The sequence below is a fragment of the Lepisma saccharinum genome, chromosome 9 (genome assembly GCF_977018435.1).
Source record: "Lepisma saccharinum chromosome 9, izLepSacc3.1, whole genome shotgun sequence".
In the NCBI taxonomy this organism is placed as follows: domain Eukaryota; kingdom Metazoa; phylum Arthropoda; class Insecta; order Zygentoma; family Lepismatidae; genus Lepisma; species Lepisma saccharinum.
The window spans coordinates 38,221,413-38,242,143 of NC_139237.1; the positions used below are offsets into that span (position 1 = coordinate 38,221,413).

At 37.0% G+C, this 20,731-nt stretch overlaps 1 protein-coding gene across 1 annotated transcript; it reads left to right on the forward strand.

Moving 5' to 3' along the window:
* Positions 1-2,092: 2,092 nt before the first annotated feature.
* Positions 2,093-5,892, forward strand: LOC145992627 (uncharacterized). The gene is made up of 3 exons (XM_083128989.1): positions 2,093-2,122; positions 5,138-5,515; positions 5,621-5,892. The coding sequence occupies exons 1-3, from the start codon at positions 2,108-2,110 to the stop codon at positions 5,846-5,848; spliced, it is 621 nt and encodes a 206-aa protein (XP_082985115.1). The 5' UTR covers positions 2,093-2,107; the 3' UTR covers positions 5,849-5,892.
* The last annotated feature ends 14,839 nt before the right edge of the window (positions 5,893-20,731 follow it).

The window sequence follows — 20,731 nt, forward strand, 5'->3', positions numbered from 1 at the left end:
CCTATTCCTTTGAATTCGATTTCCCTCTCTCAGGGACTTGCGTTTGCAGATTATGCTAGATTTGACCATTATGCCAATAGCAGGATGCTAAGGGCCAACGAAGATCAAACTGTGCTTCGTTTAGTACCATTTTGATGTAGTTGGTACCACTGATTGAGGAACCCCTCGATGTTTCATCGCTGGATCTTTAAAAACCGCAACCTCCCCCCTTGCCCCTTTTCCACTCCTCACCCATCTGTCTGTAAGATGTTCCTCAAAGAGCGGCAGCCAAGCCTGTGTGTCCACTGTATTGAGTGTATTTTATGTTGGGTGGAAACATTAGACGTGATTTCTTCTGTTGAGCTACAAAATTAAGTAAACAGGCATTCTCTTCCAACAACAGTTCCTAAAGTTCACCTTCCCATCCTCAGCACAACCTTTTCCCCAGTATTCTACAACGATGAGGATGCCAGAAAGAGGAAGACAGTCCGCCCCCTTTTCCCACACTCCCCAAACAATAAGGAAAATTTTGTAAAACCTAGACGAAATATATTAGAACACTGGAACCACTATACTTTTAGTATTATGCAACACCAAAAAATATTTCATTTTTAGAAATATACGAATAAATGCACTGCTGGAAAAGAAAGTACATACACTTTTCACATTTAACTTATTTTCATGCATTGTTTATTTATTAATCACCAATAAGAATACATGGATGTTAGTAAGGTCCTGTTTTTATATTCCAGTATCAGTAAAAAATTATCTTAATGTGAAGATTAATTAGTAAGGGAAGAGACTATCGTTAATAGGGCTGCGAAACTTCTTTGAGTCACTACCATATTTTAAACTAGCATGTACACAAAATTCTTTCTTTTGAGAAAGCTAGGTAATATCAGGAGGTCATAATTTACATGTAGTCACCACGTCCATTTTTCATCGTGCATGTTACTGAAGGAACATTCACAATGTTAATGGTATAGTAGCCATGAGCATCGGCAGAGAGAAACAATGAAGTGTACACATAGACAAATGTTAAGTATATCCATAGAAACCAGAGCTCGAGGTATAGGCCAGTGGTGGAAATTTTCTTCAGGTAGGCTTTACCTATTTGATTTTGAACTCTATGAACTATGTAAGCTTGCTCCGGCTCAATAATTATTTTCTTCTCCGAGATACGAGAGAAACCACTTAAATCACTTAAACCACTTAAACCATCTCCACTTTGTGTAAAGAAGACACTAAGTATTTTAAAGAGCAGGAAAATCAAAGAATTTTTCGACTTTTTAAAATTTGATTCCTTTTACTTAGATATATGCCAATTTTAGCAATCGCAAAAATGAGAATGAGTGATGATGTGATGAAATTGATGAATGGACACTTACAAAAGATGAATTTGATGAAGGGACACTTACAAAAAATACCAATGCCCAGGTCGGGATTCGAACCGAACCTCCTGGCGTCGTAGCACAATGTGATAACCACTCATTTCACAGTGTAGTAGTAGCTCTGAGTAAGATTTTTATGCAAAATGAAATTAAGCAATTCTCAAATTGGGATTCAATAATAAATAAAATAAAATAAATGATTTGATTTTAAATAATCTCTACAATGACACAAAAATAAAGATGATGAAGTTAACATTATTGTTAATATATATATATAGATAAAATTTCATATAGGTCCTATTTAGAATTAATAATAAATAACCATTGATATAGAATCATTATTCTCGTAATATGATATTAAATAATAATTTGCAATTTAGTATCGATAACTAATTTTTTGTTAACAGATGAAACTTCTGAACCTAATAACCCATCTCAGCAGCAAATTTATTCCAAATGTCCTTCCAACGGAATTCAACAATCAATTAACATCAGAAGAAAGTTTCGCTTCTTGAGGAAAATAATAATTTGTATTTCAATTTGTGCTACGAGTGCTCTCGTGCAAGAATAATGTGAAATATAAATGGGAAATGATGCTTCATTTTAATTTATGAAACACGTTTTCTAATTTTAACAACAATATTATCAGGTTTAATGGCATCTGCCAGCATTTCCTTCGGTATATAAACAGTCCGAACGAGTTGTTCGTCAGTACAGTTGGCAGCAACAGGCACACCATGAACTCGTTTGCAGTAAGTATACTCAGTGCAGAGACAAATAATATATATATGTAACTAATGATATTCGACTAGTAGATTTGAAATTAATTGAAAAAAATAAACTAAAGTGATATGTAAGAATATTGTGCTCAGAAGGGGACACGGGCGAAGATGTCAAGTTCAGTTTTAAAATTATCGTAATTTCAGGTATTCAGTAACTTGTACATTAATTTATGTTATTTTAATTCCTACTCAACATTAACTACATTTTAACCATATGTGCAACGTAATAAAGTCGAAATTTCAATAAAAGTCTATATTCTGTGGATATTAGAGAGCGAAGAGAAAAAAAATGTTCAACGAATACGTATACTTGAAAAATTGTAAATGAATGCAGTATATTATATATTTTATTCAACATATATAATATTTAATATAGTTACAATACAGGAATAATAATAGTACCCTTTGCCTCTGTTATTTTACACACACTTCGAAATATCCGGCTATCATTATATCTTGATTATTGATTAACTACAGGGTATCCCAAAGTCTTTATATATAGACCAAATCACAGTATTTCTTCGCCGAATTCCACACAGGCGTGCAGGCGAAATCGCAGGTTGATGAGCACACGGTAAACACAATCTGAGGATCAGGCGCGGCTCGTGTATTATTTTATTGGGGGTTCACCGAAGTCATATGACACATATTCAGTTTCCGCAAATAGACTTTCTTTATGATACAAAGGGATCGGGGGGAAGGAAGGGGGTGGGGGGCTTCAGAGATTGGTATATAATTTTTTCATAGAATGAGGTTTCATATTAGAGGTGTGCGAATAAATTTAGGACTAAAACTAAGTACAATAAATTGTGCCTCTATGAAAGAAATTTCGGGTTTTATTAAAAAATCATGAACGCCCTCAGGATTTGTTCCAGGGATGGGAAGCAAGATCATTTTTTTTCCAGGGGGGACAAACGAGGCACATTTTTCCCTGTAATGGTGCTGTTCTCTCAAAAAACACTCCTTCAGTCCCTGCAACGCCTTTATAATAATAATCATAAATTACTGTGACTGTAATGAAATTATATGTGGATAATAAATAGTTTTAGGTTGACATTAATTTTCCAGGCGGGTGTGGCCCCTTTTCTCGTTCAGACGTGCATGCCTTGAATTATAAAACGACTAATCACAATTGTCCTACAATTATTAAAGGGAAATGGCAACCAATGGCATGTGCGTGTACTAGAAATCTGAGACCCTTTCATTGAAACGCTAGAGCTTTTTTTTAATTTTATTTTTCTACAGCTTCTTTTGGAGTTTGTCGACCAGCACACGCATTATCTCTAATTTTCTTTCAACATACGAGAAAGTTTGTTTCCGTTAATTGTATGCATTTTAGCGGTCATTTTTTTTACCTGCGCAGACAGCAACACCTACACTGCATCAAATGACGTAACATAGTCCATCCTTTGGGCCATCAATACTTTGCAACAACTATCCAAGCACTTCGAAAACTTACAAACTTGAAACATTGACGTCTTCCTTTCTTGTCTAAGATCGCGCCATTCTTTTACTTTCACATATCCGAAGTGTTTCCATCTTGAAGAAAAAAAGTCTGAATGCATGCACGAGTTATTTTAGTAATGTATTTCTTTTCTTTTAATTCATCGTGTCTAATTCCAGCCTTCATTCATTTCTACTCATCCTTCTCTGCCACTATTTTTCATTTATGCCAAGATGTTCGGCACAAAAATTATTCCACAGAGAAGATTGAATATCTAACGCATCCGCTTCAAACTTGAACCTCACAGGGCAACACTGGGAGGGAAGAACCAGCTGGGCCTCACTCGCAGCGAGGACGGTGCCTTCTGGCTTCTGAGAGAGCACGAACTGCGCATGACCGTTGGTCGGAGATCGAGGTTCCTCAGTATCCTCTTCCATGTATTTTGCCCATATAGCTATCCCGAGTTTCTGCCTGCCGCCCGAACCTTCACTATGGCAGAAGCTCTCCTGTAGGGGTTCAGCTGAGGGTCTACACGAGGCGGTCGACTCGCGGTTTCTCTTTCTCAGCAAAAGAATTTGCCGTGTTACGGACACAAATACATGACTTCTTGTGTAGAAATTTTAGTGAAAAATTGTCAAGAGGTAAAGACATTGTTTATTGTCCATTCTCGAGGTAAATGCTGTGTATTACTGGGGGTTCACTGATCCTGTGCGCTATAGGGCCAACTACGCCTGCTGAGGACATGGCATGGCAGAGGTGGGCAAGATCTCCACGCTGTATACCTGGGATTTCAGATACCTCCAGAATTCAAAATTCAAAGGATTCAAATCTGGTGAGCGCGGAGTCCATTAAACAGGTTTTGCGACTAATCTGGCGTTCTAGAAACTGGTATCCAGCCTGTCTCACACAGCACAGTCAATTTTACCATTGGACCAATGGCGGTATACTTTTTGGACACACGGTATATGTCCATATAATAGAAATACCCATGAAATGCAGAACCTCTTATTCTAACAATTCAGGAACGCTTTATGCAATAATTTCTCACTCTTAAGAATTACTTCCATGTAGTACACCTTGGACTGCATTTTACAGACTGACGAGGCTCTGGCGTCTGGACATACAGCCAGTATAATCCTCTGTGTTGCTCATGTTGTGTCGTTCATATGTGTTTATGATTGTCCTCTCATCAATTTCATTCACCTTATCATCATTCTTTCTTATCCTAGCGATTAACCAAAAGTATGAGAAAATCAAAGTAAAATAAAACAAAACAAATCAAATCAAATGTTAATAATTACAATTGAATACTTCAATGCATACATTATTTACCAAATAAGCTCAATTTATTTGTCTTAATTAATCAACATGGTCATTATGAAAATTCATGAAAGATGAAAATGATCAACAATTTTGAAGTACACTTCTCACATCAAACTTATACTGAAGATAAGTTAGGAAAATTAGGAAGAAGTCTTAATCTGGTTGGACATATTCTAGCTTTTCTACCTTATAAAGAAGAAATCCATATTTCCTTACAGGTTATCTTGGCTCTCTGCTCCTTCGTAGCAATCGGGACTAGCGTTCCTGTAGGCGGGTATGGAGTAGGTAGAGGCTATGGTGCTCTAGGCGGTTATGGTGTTGCAGGAGGCTATGGTGCCGGAAGAGGCATTGGCGGCTATGGTGCCGGAAGAGGCATTGGCGGCTATGGTGCCGGAAGAGGCCTTGGCGGCTATGGTGCCGGAAGAGGCCTTGGCGGCTATGGTGGATTCGGGGCCGGTAGAGGCATTGGATATGGAGGAGGAATTGGTGGAGTTGGTGCGGTTGGTGCATTAGGACCCATTGGACCTCTTCGTGGACATGCCATAGCCCCTGTTGCTGCTCATCATGTTGCTCCTGTAGCTACTGTTGATTATTATGTAAGTATAACAATGCATATTGAATTACAAGGTTATGTAGTATAAGTTAGCATATTATAAAAAAATACACTTACTCTAACTTGTTTCACATATCTTGTGCTGCAGGCTTATCCCAAGTATGCTTTTGGATACGGAGTGGCCGACGCTCTGACTGGAGACCACAAGAGCCAGTCTGAAGTTCGTGATGGAGGTTTGGTGAAAGGCCAATACAGCGTGGCTGAACCAGATGGCACTTTAAGAGTTGTGAACTACGTTGCAGATCCAGTCAACGGATTCAACGCTGTGGTGAGCAAGCTTGGACATAGTTCTCATCCAGCCCCTCACTTAGGATAGAAAAAATGTTATCAAAATCTATTATTTGTTAATAAACAATATAATTTAAAAATATAGTTCATCATTATTGAACATGCTTCTTACTAAACCCTACTGTTCTCTCCCTGTACCATTTTCACTTTACATTATAATCATTGTTCAAATTGAATATTGATTAGATATATGTTATTTAACATGTGAACTTTCAAAGTTGTGTGTGGAATAATATATATATATAGATACAGCATTCTCATATAAATGCATTGACTCTTGCCTAAGGCTTCCCACACGATTGCCTGTGAAGATGTGGAAATGTTACACGAGTAAGGGAAATTCATGTTCACGCTATCTACAATTTTTGTTAGATCAAAATACATCAAACTGTTTTGTAATAATTTCCGGAACTGTTACAACTATATTTTTTTCTGGCATTCTGAAACCATAAGGTTAATTGCCGCAGCAATCAATGTTTTCCACCTCTCCCTATCCTTCTGCTCCATGTCAATCCATTCTTGACCATCCGTCCCAACTTCCTTCATGTTCATCTTCATAATGTCATTCCGTGCTACATGGCATGTCTAATAAAGTATTCTTGTATTAGTTATTCTAATAACTACATCGTTGTATTAGTATTAATTCCATTATTAGAATATCTGACAACTACCATAATTTATAATTTTTTTTAATATTGCTTTTTACCCAGTTGCGTGAACTTCACCAAATTTCCTGGAAACAAATACCATTAATAATACGTTAGAAGACGTGTTACCTACGTGCCCTTACCTACTTGGTGTTTGTTCTGCGACCTTCTGCACTCCTCCAAAAAAAAATTTGAAATTTGGAACTACTGGATGAGAGGAAAGATTGAAGCCTCACATGTTTCCTCATTGAAGTTATTATCTTTTTAAGACCCTTAACAAGTTGCACTCTTTGAATGTAAAGAACTAACCTCAAGAACCAAGTTAACTTTTCACTATGGGATGTTTCTGATTATAGCGTGTTCCACCATATCGAAATTTACACAAGGCCGCCAGCAGGATAATTTCTTATTTTTTCCAGATTTTTTTTCATTGCAGCTGATCTTCTAAGACATAAAAAGCCGTTATAGAAATAACATTCTTATCCATATTGTTTTATGTTTATTGTGTAAATTACTTTGCGATTATTTTACCACTGGCGTATTGCACACAGTGTTGACTTTCGAGGAAGAAATACATTTTCCAGTCCATGCGTTTCATGAATTTCACGGTGTGTGATTTTTAGACCACCCACTGACTTATTCTTCACAAGAGCATGAACAGTTATAGTCAGGTTTAACCCGTTATGTGTTTCCGAATGTAAGCCGAATCTTAAATTTATTAGTGGTTTACATTTGTATCCTCAATTTGCCTCCAGTGGGAAATTGAGCACCAGATTATACATCCACATGATCCCATATGTCTTGATGGCATGTGTGCACACGCACAGGCTACCTTTAAATTTTTACAATTTTCCGAGCAGTACTTGAGCATCCAAATGCAGTAATAAAAATGGGACACATACATTCTGAAATACTCGCTTTCTTGCAAGTGGCCTAAATATATAGCGGTGGTAGAAATGCCATTGAAAGTTTGCTATTAAAATCCACTTGTTGCCGTTGAGTTAAGCAACACACATAGCACCTTGCAGAGAAGCTAGTATTTCAGGATCTAGGTGTCATTTCACTTTACGTGATTTTAGGTTTTCAGTACCACATAGTTTAGATTTTCGAACTATAAATCAGTTGACGAGATGCCCATCTGGTAGTGGATAACAGTTTCTTAAAATGTTACATTTTCTTGTTTTCCTTCTCATCTGCATAGTACTTTCGATGCAATTTTTCAGCATTGATTCCATAACATATTCCATTGCAATTACTATTTCAACTAATTATTTACTAAATATAATCACTAAAAGTGTCCGGTACTAGTAGTGGTATTGGTACTATTATAAACCCGAGAAAGTACGAACCCCCCTCAAGCAGATTTGGCTACACTTAAAACAGGCTCAACATGCCCATATGAGCTTTTTGCTCAAGTGTGGAATCTTGTCTAATCCAAGATTTTTGTAATAATGCCCTCATGGATTCCATGAGAAAGTACGAACCCCCCTCAGATTGATTTGTCTACACTTACAAAAGGCACTTCTGTAAGATTGTTGTCCATAAATTTGTTAAAAATATGCCCCTCTTGGGCCATACTTAAAACTAGGCCACACCCACCCACACCCACCCACACCCACCCACACCCACCCACACCCACCCACACATATTTACTTCCGGTTCACTTCCGGTCCACTTCCGGTCCACTTCCGGTCCACTTCCGGTTCACTTCCGGTCCATTTCCGGTTTGCCTACTTCCGGTTTGCCTACTTCCGGTCCACTTCCGGTCCACTTGTGGCCTATTTCTGCTTTTTTTATCCAGCACAGAGTTTTGATTTGAACCCCAAGAAATTGTATATAAATACCAATGTCAAAAATATCAACACACACACACATATACACACACACACACATACACATACACATACACACACACACACACACACACACACACACACACACACACACACAGCACAGTGTTGAACCCAGCTGATATTTTTATCCAGCATAGAGTTTTGAATTGACCCCCAAGAAATTGTATATAAATACCAAAGCCAAAAATATTAAGTGTATACACACATACACACGTACACACACACACACAGCACAGTGTTGAACCCAACTGATATTTTTATCCAGCATAGAGATTAGATTTGACCCCCAAGAAATTGTATATAAATACCAAAGCCAAAAATATTAAGTGTATACACACATACACACGTACACACACACACACAGCACAGTGTTGAACCCAACTGATATTTTTTATTAAGCATAGAGTTTTGAATTGAATCCCAAGAAATTGTATATAAATACCAAAGCCAAAAATATTAAGTGTATACACACATACACACGTACACACACACACACAGCACAGTGTTGAACCCAACTGATATTTTTTATTAAGCATAGAGTTTTGAATTGAATCCCAAGAAATTGTATATAATAAACAACAACAAAAATGCCGAATCAAAAATATTGTAATCAGTGCAATAAAAATATATCCAGCTCCAATTGGGCCAAGCACCAAAAGATTTGTAACCCAGATAAATACAGAACTCCCACAATAATTTGCCACAAATGCCATAGAGAATATAACATGGAATATTTCACATATAAACATAAAGATACTTGCTCTGCACAATCATCAACATCTGGTCTGAAAAGAAAGCACGAAGCACCTGTTAATGCTGGACCAGCAAAGCAGCCACGCTATGCACCTATCCGTAGCAGTTTTAAAGGCCAATTAAGGGATCACCGTTTTGTATCAGAGCCAAGATGTGGAATTAATAATTTTTTGAACAGTAAAAATTCTGATCTCCAGGCAATTCTTAATGCACAAAATGGGTCTTATAAGCTCTCCCTTAAATTGTTTGTACAATATAAGAAGCCAAATGGCACAAAATTTACACAGCCCCACATAACAGAAACTGTACCGGTATATTCAAATGCAAATTTGGACAGAATAATAAGCAGGTTGATAGATCAATTGAATATGAAACACTCTGAATTTGCAGCAAAAGAGTCAGGATGGAGCCTGTGCGGCTCTCCACACAAGTTATATGTTAATATTTCTGAATTCAGCCCATTAAAAGGTTCTACATATCTGCCATTACCTGATAATATTAAAAACAGAAGAGCCGTAGTTAATATTGAAAATACCGACCAGAAATGCTTTTTGTGGTGTATATTAGCTGCTCTGTATCCAGTTTCAAGGCATCCTGAGAGAATAACTTATTACAAACAACATGAACATCTTTTTGACGATGCAATGGAGGGTTTAGAATATCCAATGTCTATTCAGAATATTGATAAATTTGAAAAAAGGGCCAGGCACATCAATGGCAAGCAATTATCTATTAATGTATTTATTTGTTCCACTGGCAATTGCTTGATAGATCCTCTCAGAATCAGTACATTTGATGATGATTCTGCAATTCCGATTGATCTGCTCTTAATTGAAGGGGATAGCACATATCATTATACTCTGATACATAATCTTCAAGCTTTAGTGAGAACACAACTAGACAAATATAAAAAAATATTTAAGTTGTGCAGAAGATGCTTAACTGAATTTGATGGCAGGAAAATGGTTAAGGGGGTTCGGGAAGTGAATGCAGAAATTGCAAAAAATAAGTTAATTGAGCATCTGAAATACTGTGGGAATCATAAACCTGTTCATATGGTGATGCCCAATCCAAGTGAAAATTGCAAATTCAAAAAGTATGAAGCCTCGTTGGAACACCCAGTATATATTGTCTGTGATTTTGAATCGAACGTCAAACCTTTTGCATTCTGCAATCCAGATCCTGAAGAATCTTCAAGTACACCATACCAACAACATGAACCTTCCAGTTTTTGTTATACAGTTATACGGGATGGTGTAGCTAGTGAGCCGTGCTTATACATGGGACCAGATGCCATCAAAATATTTGCACATAGAATAGAAAATGAGTGCCGTGACATAGCATCTAACATCTTATTAAAATCAAAGCCCATGTTGCCTTTAACAGAGGAAGAGATTGAAGATTTCAACAATGCAGAAAAATGCCCGGTATGTGATTCTGAATTTTCAGATACAAATATCAAGGTGAAACACCATTCTCATACAGATGGTCGATATAAACAGGCCCTGTGTAATAGCTGCAATATTCAGATCAAGAGACCAAGATTTGTCCCCATATTTTGCCATGGAGCATCCAATTATGATTTCCATCATCTGATCAGGTACGAGGGGTTTGACAAGCAGAATTTAAACATTTTAGCTGAAAATGATGAGAAATATATATCTATTAGCAAGATAATTAAAGTTGATGGTGTTCCTATTCACATAAGATTTCTTGATTCTTACAGATTTTTATCTGCTAGCCTGGCTACATTGGCCAGTCAATTATCTGATGATCAATTCAAAATCACACGTGCTTCGTTTCCAAATCAGGACCTGAAATTAATTAGGCGGAAGGGTGTATATCCATATGACTATGTCACAGATTTTTCTAAATTTGATGAGTGTTCCCTGCCACCACAAGAAGAGTTTTACAGCAAAATCAGAGGATCTGGAATCAGTGATGATGATTATCACCATGCTCAGTTGATGTGGAATAATTTAAAATGCAAGACATTTGGTGATTATCACATGGCATATTTAAAACTTGATGTCACTCTCTTAGCTGATATATTGCAAGCATTCAGAAAATCTTCCATGCAAAATTATAAACTGGACCCAGTGTATTTTTACAGTGCCCCGGGCCTAGCATGGGCCGCAACGTTTTTGAATACCAAAAAGCAATTGGATCTGATCCACGATCAAGATATGTATCTGTTTATGGAGCAATGTATAAGAGGAGGGATGGTGCAATGTTCCCAGAGATATGCCAGAGCAAATAACAAGCATATTATGCTGCCTGATTATGATCCAGCACGGCCATCAAATTATATACTGTATGTAGATGCAAACAGCCTCTATGGTCATGCCATGATGCAAAAACTACCATATGCAGGGCTTGAATGGGTTGAAGATTTCAATATTGAGGATCTTAAGGATTTTGATGACAGTGACTATGGTATATTCTTAGAGGTTGATCTGAAAATTCCTGATGATTTACACAACACATTTTCTGATCTGCCCCCAATTCCCGAGGTTCAGTGCTCACCTGGCTCTAAACAGAAGAAGCTCATGATGACCCTGGAGCCAAAACAGGATTATGTCATATATTACAAAAACCTCCAGTTCCTGATGAATCATGGTGTTCAAGTGACCAAAGTTGGAAAAGTTTTGAGGTTCAGGCACTCAAGATGGTTAAAGCCATATATTGATACAAACACAGAGCTTCGAACATCTGCAATGAGCCAATTTGATAAGACCTTGTTTAAATTGATGGTGAATTCTGTCTATGGCAAAACAATTGAAAATGTCAGAAAACATACCGATGTTAAAATAATTACTGACCCCAGCCGGAGCAAAAAATTGGTTGCAAAGCCCAACTTCAATTATAGAAGAATTTATGATGAGCACATGGCACTTTTCAACATGAAGAAAACAAAGATCAAATTTGATAAACCTATTTATGTAGGGGCTGCGATATTGGAATTGTCCAAATTACATATGTTAACATTGTATTATGATGTGTTGAAACCTTTTTATGGTGATCGTGTAAAACTGATGTACATGGATACGGATAGTTTTATTCTTGATATTCAAACAGAAGATGTTTATCAAGATATTGCACAGTCTGAATTGTTTCAATTCTTTGATACCAGTGAACATACAAAGATTCAACCCCACAACAAAAAGGTGCCTGGCAAGTTAAAAGATGAGACATGTGGTGATGTTATTGTGAAATTTGCTGGGTTAAGTGCCAAGATGTACACTTTTGAGACATGTAGTGGCACTGTTGCCAAAAAGGCCAAGGGTATTGGCAAAGTAACTGTTGAAAAAGATCTTCAATTTGAAGATTATGAAAATTGCCTCAAATCCCAGAATTCAATCAGAACATCAGAAAATAGAATTCAGAGTGAGGATCACTTGTTGACTTCAAATATTGTAACAAAAGTGGCTCTGGACCCACATGATGATAAGAGATGCATTTTATCATGTGGCATACATACTTTACCATGGGGTCATTGTGACTTGATAAGTGGCAAACAATGCCCAATTACAGAGCATGATTTGAAATAAATAAACATGCCCATGAACTTATTTGGGTTCAAAATTATGGACCTGCCGACACCACAACCCTCTCCTGATATGCTGTCTAAACTGAGTGGCTTGTTAATTATTCATCTGAACAGCATACTTACAGATGTTGATGATGAAACAGGCAAAATATTGTACATATTTAACAATAATTTAAATCATTACCAATTACCTGTAGGTGGGCAATTGCAATTTATTACAACCCCTGAGGGTGATGTCAAGATTTCAGTAGGGAGAAATATTTATAGAATTAAGCACTCAAACATGATTTCTGGCACTGTATATACTGTTTCTGCTGGTGACTGCTTATATATTGAGGTCCCTGGATCTTATGACAAGCTTATACCCTTTTTTATAGAATTAAGAATCAGATACTCTATAATAAATAACCACTAAAACAAAAATGCCTAATGATATATTTGGCCATACAAGACATGAAGATCACAGTGATGAGATTCTTATGCTTGATGTCAGAGTCAAGAAATTAAGAAGTGATTTACAAGCTTTACAAACCACACTCAATGCCAGTCTTCAATTAGAAATTACAAATTTGCAATCACAATGCATGGACCCTCTTCTTAAAATTGATTCCGAACTCAAATTGTTGCTTCAAAAATATACTGATCTGGCAACATTAGATAATTTTCAAAGTTTAGAAGAAGCTGTAGCAGCTCTTCAAGCCAAATTTAAGACCCAGGCCACCAACTCTGAGCAATTGAAACAGCAATTGGAAGAGCAGATAAATAATGTCCAGACACAGCTCCAAACAATTGTCAAAAGCATAAAATCACAAGAAGATTTTGATCTAGTGATTTCCACTCTAAAAGAACAGATTCAGTCACTCCAGATACCTAATCTGGATCCTCTGCACAATGCCATAGCCGAGGTTAAAGAAAAAATTGAGACACTTGAAAATTTTATGAACAACTTGCCATCTTCTGATGCTTTGAATGCAATAACTCGGAGTGTAGCCAACATCAAGCTGCAACTTGAAACATATGAAGATTTTGGAAAAATTCAAAGTACCATAACCCATCTTGAAGGTACAATAGCAGCAGTGCAAAGTGATTTGGCAAATGTACAAGAAACTCGTCTGCCTGGGATTGTAGATACTCTTGTCAGTGTCCAGCAACAAATCACAAAGCTTGAAAACCTCAACACTGAATCTGAACTATCTCATTTTCATCATTTGATCGATGATATTCAAACAAAGCTTGAAATTTTACAACAATCCACACCCACTCAGGCAGATATAGCCCTGCTCCAAAATGCTATGCAAAATGTGGCTGATGCTTCTGAATTAAACAATGTAAAATTGGCACTTGAATTTTTGCAAAATACAGTATCAAATCTCCCTACATCACAGGAACTTAAAAATATTAAGAGAGCTGTGAATAGGATATTGAAATCAGAAGATATCAAGAATATCCAAGCAGAGATCAAACAACTCACTCAGACAGTGGCCACTCTTCCAACCAATCAACATATTAATGAACTGCATGCCCTGTTTGAGGATATCAGAAGACAGGTCCATGATCTTACTGCTCAAAATTCAAAATTGGCAGTTGTTGAAAATTTACAGCAAATTGTAGCCAATATCAAGCAACAGCTAGGGACCATGGAATCCAATCAAGCAAATGCTCTGTCTGTTTTTGCCACCCAGCTTCAAGAGATTGTGCAACAATACAAGAAACTTGTTGTGGACATAAAAATCAAGCCAGGCCATGATGATGTTGTTAGGACCATCAATGAGCACCTTGAATCTGTAACAAGCAGATTGCTCACAGCAGAAAAGGAAATAACAGGCATAATCGAGAATCCAAAACATACAGTAATTCTTGAATTGTACAGCATCCCCAACAAAGAATATGATTCTCCATTTACACCAGGTGGCAAAATATATATGCTGTCCCCTGCACAATTTTATTACCAGTTTTTTGTTGGGGGCACATTGAGACCAATCAAGATCAAATATTGGCATCAGCCACAGGCACACCACTACCCTACCTTATCAATAACAAATGCTGACAACAAAGTAAAAATCACCAGTGTAGAGTTAGAGGATTTTACAGATCCCGATACATTGGAAACAGCCTATGCTGAAGATGATGGATCTCTGGAATTTAAAATACAAATAGGGGACAAATTATATTTAGAAAATCCTGTAGTATCAGCTGCTGAACACCCTATAATTGCAATATTCTTGTTTTCATATTATGTCTAGACAAATTATTGTTGATGAATTACACAGACAAGCCAGACATAATTTTAAGAGACTGCCAGTAGTCACAAAGGGCATAGATGATTTATGGCAGAGCGACTTGATTGAGTTGTCAAGTGGACAGTTGAAAAACTTAGACAAAATCAACAAGGGCTACAAGTATCTACTCACTGTCATAGACACATTTTCAAAATTTGCAGATGTTAAGCCACTTCATGAATGTCTCGATAATTCTGTTGTTGTGTTTGATGACATTATACTGGATAATCAAAACAAGGTTAGAAATTTCTTTACACAGGGGCGGCACAAAAACATTGATTGCTTCTACCTGGCACAGACTTTTTCAAAAATACCGAAGCAGCTGATCCGGGACAACAGCAATTTTATATGTGTGTTTCATCAAGATCATACCAACCTCAAACACATACATGATGAATATGTAGGTGGGGACTTGAGCTACAATGATTTTTCCAAGTTTTGCAGTAGGTGCTGGAACCAGGACAGTTATGGGTTTGTCACAATTGATATGACAAGAACACCCAGTAGCGGCAAATACAGAAGTAAAATCAACGATTTTCTAGACGTAGAGACGTATATAAACAACCATGAAACGACCAATCATTGACGATCTTAAGTTAAGAGATTATCTTGTAAAAAGATTCAAGGGATGGAAATCACAGAACCGAGGAATTTATGAAAAACACAAACAAACAGAACAGCCTGTAATTGATGCTATTAATAATTTAGGTAAGAATATCAAAACTGTTACAGAGCAAAATCAAGATTTGATCACAGAGCTCGTACCTGTAGCTGCAAGGAACATATTAGATTATCCATTCACCCCACTTTCCAGTATTCATACACCTAGTCCTCTTGCTCCTAGAAGAATTGAAGCTACTCAGGATCCTATTGAATTGGGTCTTCTTGCTCAAAAATATTTAACCACACCTAAAGACAACAAAGATGAGGTGTTTGGTTTATATGCCGACACAGAGCTTGACGGCAGCATCATTCATAGAATTGGCAATTTTAGAGTAACATTTATGGGAGATGATATAATTGTATATTCAGAATCTCGACTTGGAGAAAAAGGTGCTTTTGTTAAGTACACCGGAACACCTGGGTTGTGGGAACTGATGACTAGGAAAAGGCCTGGCAGCTATACAGAGCAAGATTATGAGGATTACAAAGAAATATTAATAAAATCAGATGCTCTATACCAGAACAATGATCCCACACAAAAAAGGGTTAAGTCGAGCAGTGGGGCAAAATACAATAATTTAATCAAGCCCATATGGTCACAGATCAAGACTGGCAGTGGAATCAAACAATACAACACCCTGCCCAAAGAATTTGTATGGGTTGATGATGTCAGGAAACTTGTAGATAGGTTATTGGTGATAGCTGGGGAGGAAAATGCTGGGAACCACAATTTTTACAATGAAAAGGTTGGAATTATGGACATGATAAGCACAAAATTGTCTAATTTTATAGTGAATGACCCTAAAGGGATTGGATATCTCATAAAAATTATTAATACTCTACCCCCCAAATTTTGGAATATTTCTGAGGGTCGGGGGTTGGTTAATGACATTATAAACAAGCTGCCATTTGAACTACACATTCCAGGCTATCAGTATTGTGGTCCAGGCACAAAACTGGATCATAGATTAAACAGAGAGGATCCTGGTGTAAATCCCCTAGATGCTGCTTGTAGAGACCATGACATAGCATACAACACACATTCTGATCTTGACAAGAGACATGTTGCAGACAAGAAATTAGAAGAGGCTGCATTTGGTAGATTTGTAAGCAAAGATGCTTCTTTGAGTGAAAAAATAGCAGCATTGGGAACCACCATAGCTATGAGCACCAAACAAAAACTGGGGTGGGGTTTGTAAATATGTATATAATAAACCTACAATGAAGGCCAAGGGTGTTATGTATCAAATACCTTATGCAGGTCTCAAATCTCTTAAAACTATTGACAGCCTTTTAACCAAAAAGCAGCGCAAGAAAAAAAGCTCTTGTCTTGCAAAGGGACATGGTATGAAATTGTTGCTTAGTACCCCCCAATTAAAAAAATTACAGCAATCAAGAAAAAAATCACATGTGGGTGGGTTTATATTTACCATCCCGGCCATCTTAGCAGCTCTCGGGGCTGTGGGGAGCTTGGCTGGGGGATCAGCTGCCATAGCAAAAACAGTAATAGATGCCAAGAAAAATAGGGCAGAATTAGATGAGCAGAGGCGCCATAACCTGGCCATGGAGAAACAGGGCAAAGGTGTTAAGAGAGCCATGAGTAAGTTTAAAAAAAACAAGAGCCGCTTACAAACCAAGATATTGAAGCTTTAATCAAGCCACTGGGCATCAAACATTTTAGGGGTGTGTACATGTCTGATTCTTTACCAGAACAACCACTCAACAAAGAGTGTGGCATTGTTAATTTCGATAAGTACAAAAATCAGGGCACTCACTGGATTTGTTATCTTAAATATTTAAACAATGAGGCATTTGTGTTTGATTCATTTGGAGGTGTTCCACCTGAAAATTTAATAAAATATCTAAAATCACCTAATCTTTATTACAATAATGCCCGTGTTCAAAACTTCAAAGATGTTAATTGCGGACATTTGTGTTTATCTGTTCTCAGATATATGTCTCAAATAAATAAACCATCAATTGAAAATTTTCAAAAAGCCTTGTGGTATCTGAAACATCATGGGGGTATTCCATCTCACCAGCCAAAATTCAATATTGAAACTCAAATTACATGATGACATAGTGTATCCCAAAACAATAGCTCTCAGAGCATTTTACGGCATGTACCTGATCCCTAATATTACACACCACAACAACACAATTGCAGTAGGGGATCAAAAAATTGTCATCACTCCAGGGCAATATAATCTATCCACTCTAAATGCTCAATTACCCAGAGGTGTAGTGTTAAGTCAAAATTCTGTCACTCACAGAGTAGAGATTGTATCTGCCACAGAAACGGTGGATCTGGGTACTATAGGAGAGCTGTTAGGCTTTGAGAACAACACAAAACTCGAAGCGGCCATCAAACACACTGCTATGAATATACCCAAATTCTTAGCCATAGAGACTCTGAATATTCACTGTAATGTGGCGGAGGGTATGATCACCAAATCAAATGGCATAGGCACTCACAAACAAACCGGCATCATTGCAACATTCAAACCTAATTCTGAATTTATGGAGCCAATCATCTACAATCCATCCCCAACATTATATTTTCCTGTGTGCCATAATAGAATAGATTATATTGAATTGATGGTCACTAATGAAAAAGAAGAATTAGTTGATTTTGCTGGAGCCACAACAACTGCTATCATAGAGATTAACATTTAAATAAAAATACATACAATGGAAAATATTGAGAGTTATGAGCTACAATCATTCCCCCCAAACAGGAGGACATTTGCAAATTTAAATCAACCCAACACAGAGATTGAGGTTGATCTTGATGTAGGGGATGGCTTTATACACCCCCACAGAGCAGATCTATACATCAAATTTGATGTTGTAAAGCTGGATGGAACAGATTATCCGGCAAATTCAAATATAAGATTGGTAGACAATTTTGTGCCGCATCTGTTCTCTGAAATTGAGATCAGAAAGCATGGCGTTGTTATAAACAGAGTGGATTATCCCGGCATTACCTCCACAGCTTTGGCTACATTAAAATTATCCAAAACCGAGGCTTCTTACTACAAAATAGGGGGATTTGAAGCTGGTGATAAGATATTATCTAAAAATCATACAGTGCTGTTCCCCATGCGCCTGTTGCCAGGATTCTTCTCGGATTACAAAGATATTATGTGGAAGGGTGGTTTAAGAATTACATTTAGAAGAGCTGCCAATGATAACAATGCTTTGATGAGGTACAGCACATTAAACCCTACAGGAGAAGCTCTGCCTAATACCTTACCAGATGCAGGAAAATGCATTATTCAGACTATGGAGTTAAGAATCCCAGTTGTTGAATATGAGGCCAGTTACGCTCTTAAATACAAAGCTGATATCCTAAAAAATCCACAAATTCCTCTGCAATTTTATACATATCAATCTGTACAGAAGCCCGCATCTGGCACATATTATGAGTTTGATGCTACAAACTCATTCTCCAGCATACAATATGACATGCCTGATTTTGTGGTGGTATTGTTTCAGACTGGGAGACACAATAATCAGGAAAAAAATTCAAGTAAATTTGATAGCTGCAACATCAAGAACATATATCTTAAAAATGGCAGAAATGAGGTATTCCCTAGAGAAAATTATAATTTAGACATGTCCAAGGATGATTTCCTTAAATTATATGAGGCATTTTCGGCTTTCAAGCGTGTCACTACTGGCAGTACTGATATGTATTACTCACCAGATGAATTCAAAACACAGAGACCCATGTTTGTAATCAACACTTCAAAAAGAAAACAGGTTGTGGTTAATGACAGGACAAACATTAAAATTATCTGTGAATTCCACGAGGCTTTACCAGATGACACCATATGTAGCGTCATTCTCATAGGTGAAAAATCATATGTTTATGATGTAAGAAATGAGAGAGTCACGGAGCAATTCTAGAAGAATTACATTGTTTTAATATTAGATAAACAAATTGAAGCTGGTATCCAATTAAACTTAAACCGGAAGTGGACCGGAAGTAGGCAAACCGGAAATGGACCGGAAGTGGACCGGAAGTGGACCGGAAGTGAACCGGAAGTGGACCGGAAGTGGACCGGAAGTGGACCGGAAGTGGACCGGAAGTGAACCGGAAGTAAATATGTGTGGGTGGGTGTGGGTGGGTGTGGGTGGGTGTGGGTGGGTGTGGCCTAGTTTTAAGTATGGCCCAAGAGGGGCATATTTTTAACAAATTTATGGACAACAATCTTACAGAAGTGCCTTTTGTAAGTGTAGACAAATCAATCTGAGGGGGGTTCGTACTTTCTCATGGAATCCATGAGGGCATTATTACAAAAATCTTGGATTAGACAAGATTCCACACTTGAGCAAAAAGCTCATATGGGCATGTTGAGCCTGTTTTAAGTGTAGCCAAATCTGCTTGAGGGGGGTTCGTACTTTCTCGGGTTTATAATAGTACCAATACCACTACTGGTACTGAAGAACTTTTCCTACGTTAAAAAGAGTTACTCCGTCAATAATTATGAATGTTTTTACCTACCTTTACCTGTTTTTAGAAATAGAAAAATGAAAAAAAGGAAAAGGAAGTTGAAGATGCCAGTTATTCCTAAAAATCTGTGTTAAAAGAGACCCCACACAACTTCTAAATTTACTAAAAAGTTCAATTTTATGAAAATTTAGCTCATACACTTTTCCTTTTCCATTTATTTACGTAGACAATACGTTTCTCAAAATTTAACACCACAAGCTCTTCGCAAAATAGCAATAGCTGAGACGATATTCTAATGATTCTCTATCATTGATTTTGTTTCCACATTTTTCCTTTGGCATAACTTGTAATTTCGTTTTAAAACATTCAGTTTCTGTTGTTAATCACATTAGAAATAGATTTTTGTATGTTGAATCTTGAGTACTAACTTACATGTTATCATTATCCATTCATATTAAAAATTACAAAATTATGTTCAGTCTTGCACTAAAATATATATCCTAACTCTACGAGCTCATAGTGTCTAAACACCGTTTTATATCAAGAGAAGGTGAAAGTAATTTACATTCCAAACGGTATGTAAGTGGAAGTCATTAATTAATTCTTATAAATGTATTATCTGTTCAATATGTTAAAATAAGTTTTTTTAATGAGTAAAAGTTTCATGTTAATTTAATTACTTGTTGGATTTTATAATTAACTTTTTT

Coding starts and splice junctions, on each gene's coding strand:
- LOC145992627 (XM_083128989.1), top strand. Junction 5,516..5,620: donor TAGCTACTGTTGATTATTAT/GTAAGTATAACA, acceptor CTTGTGCTGCAG/GCTTATCCCAAGTATGCTTT.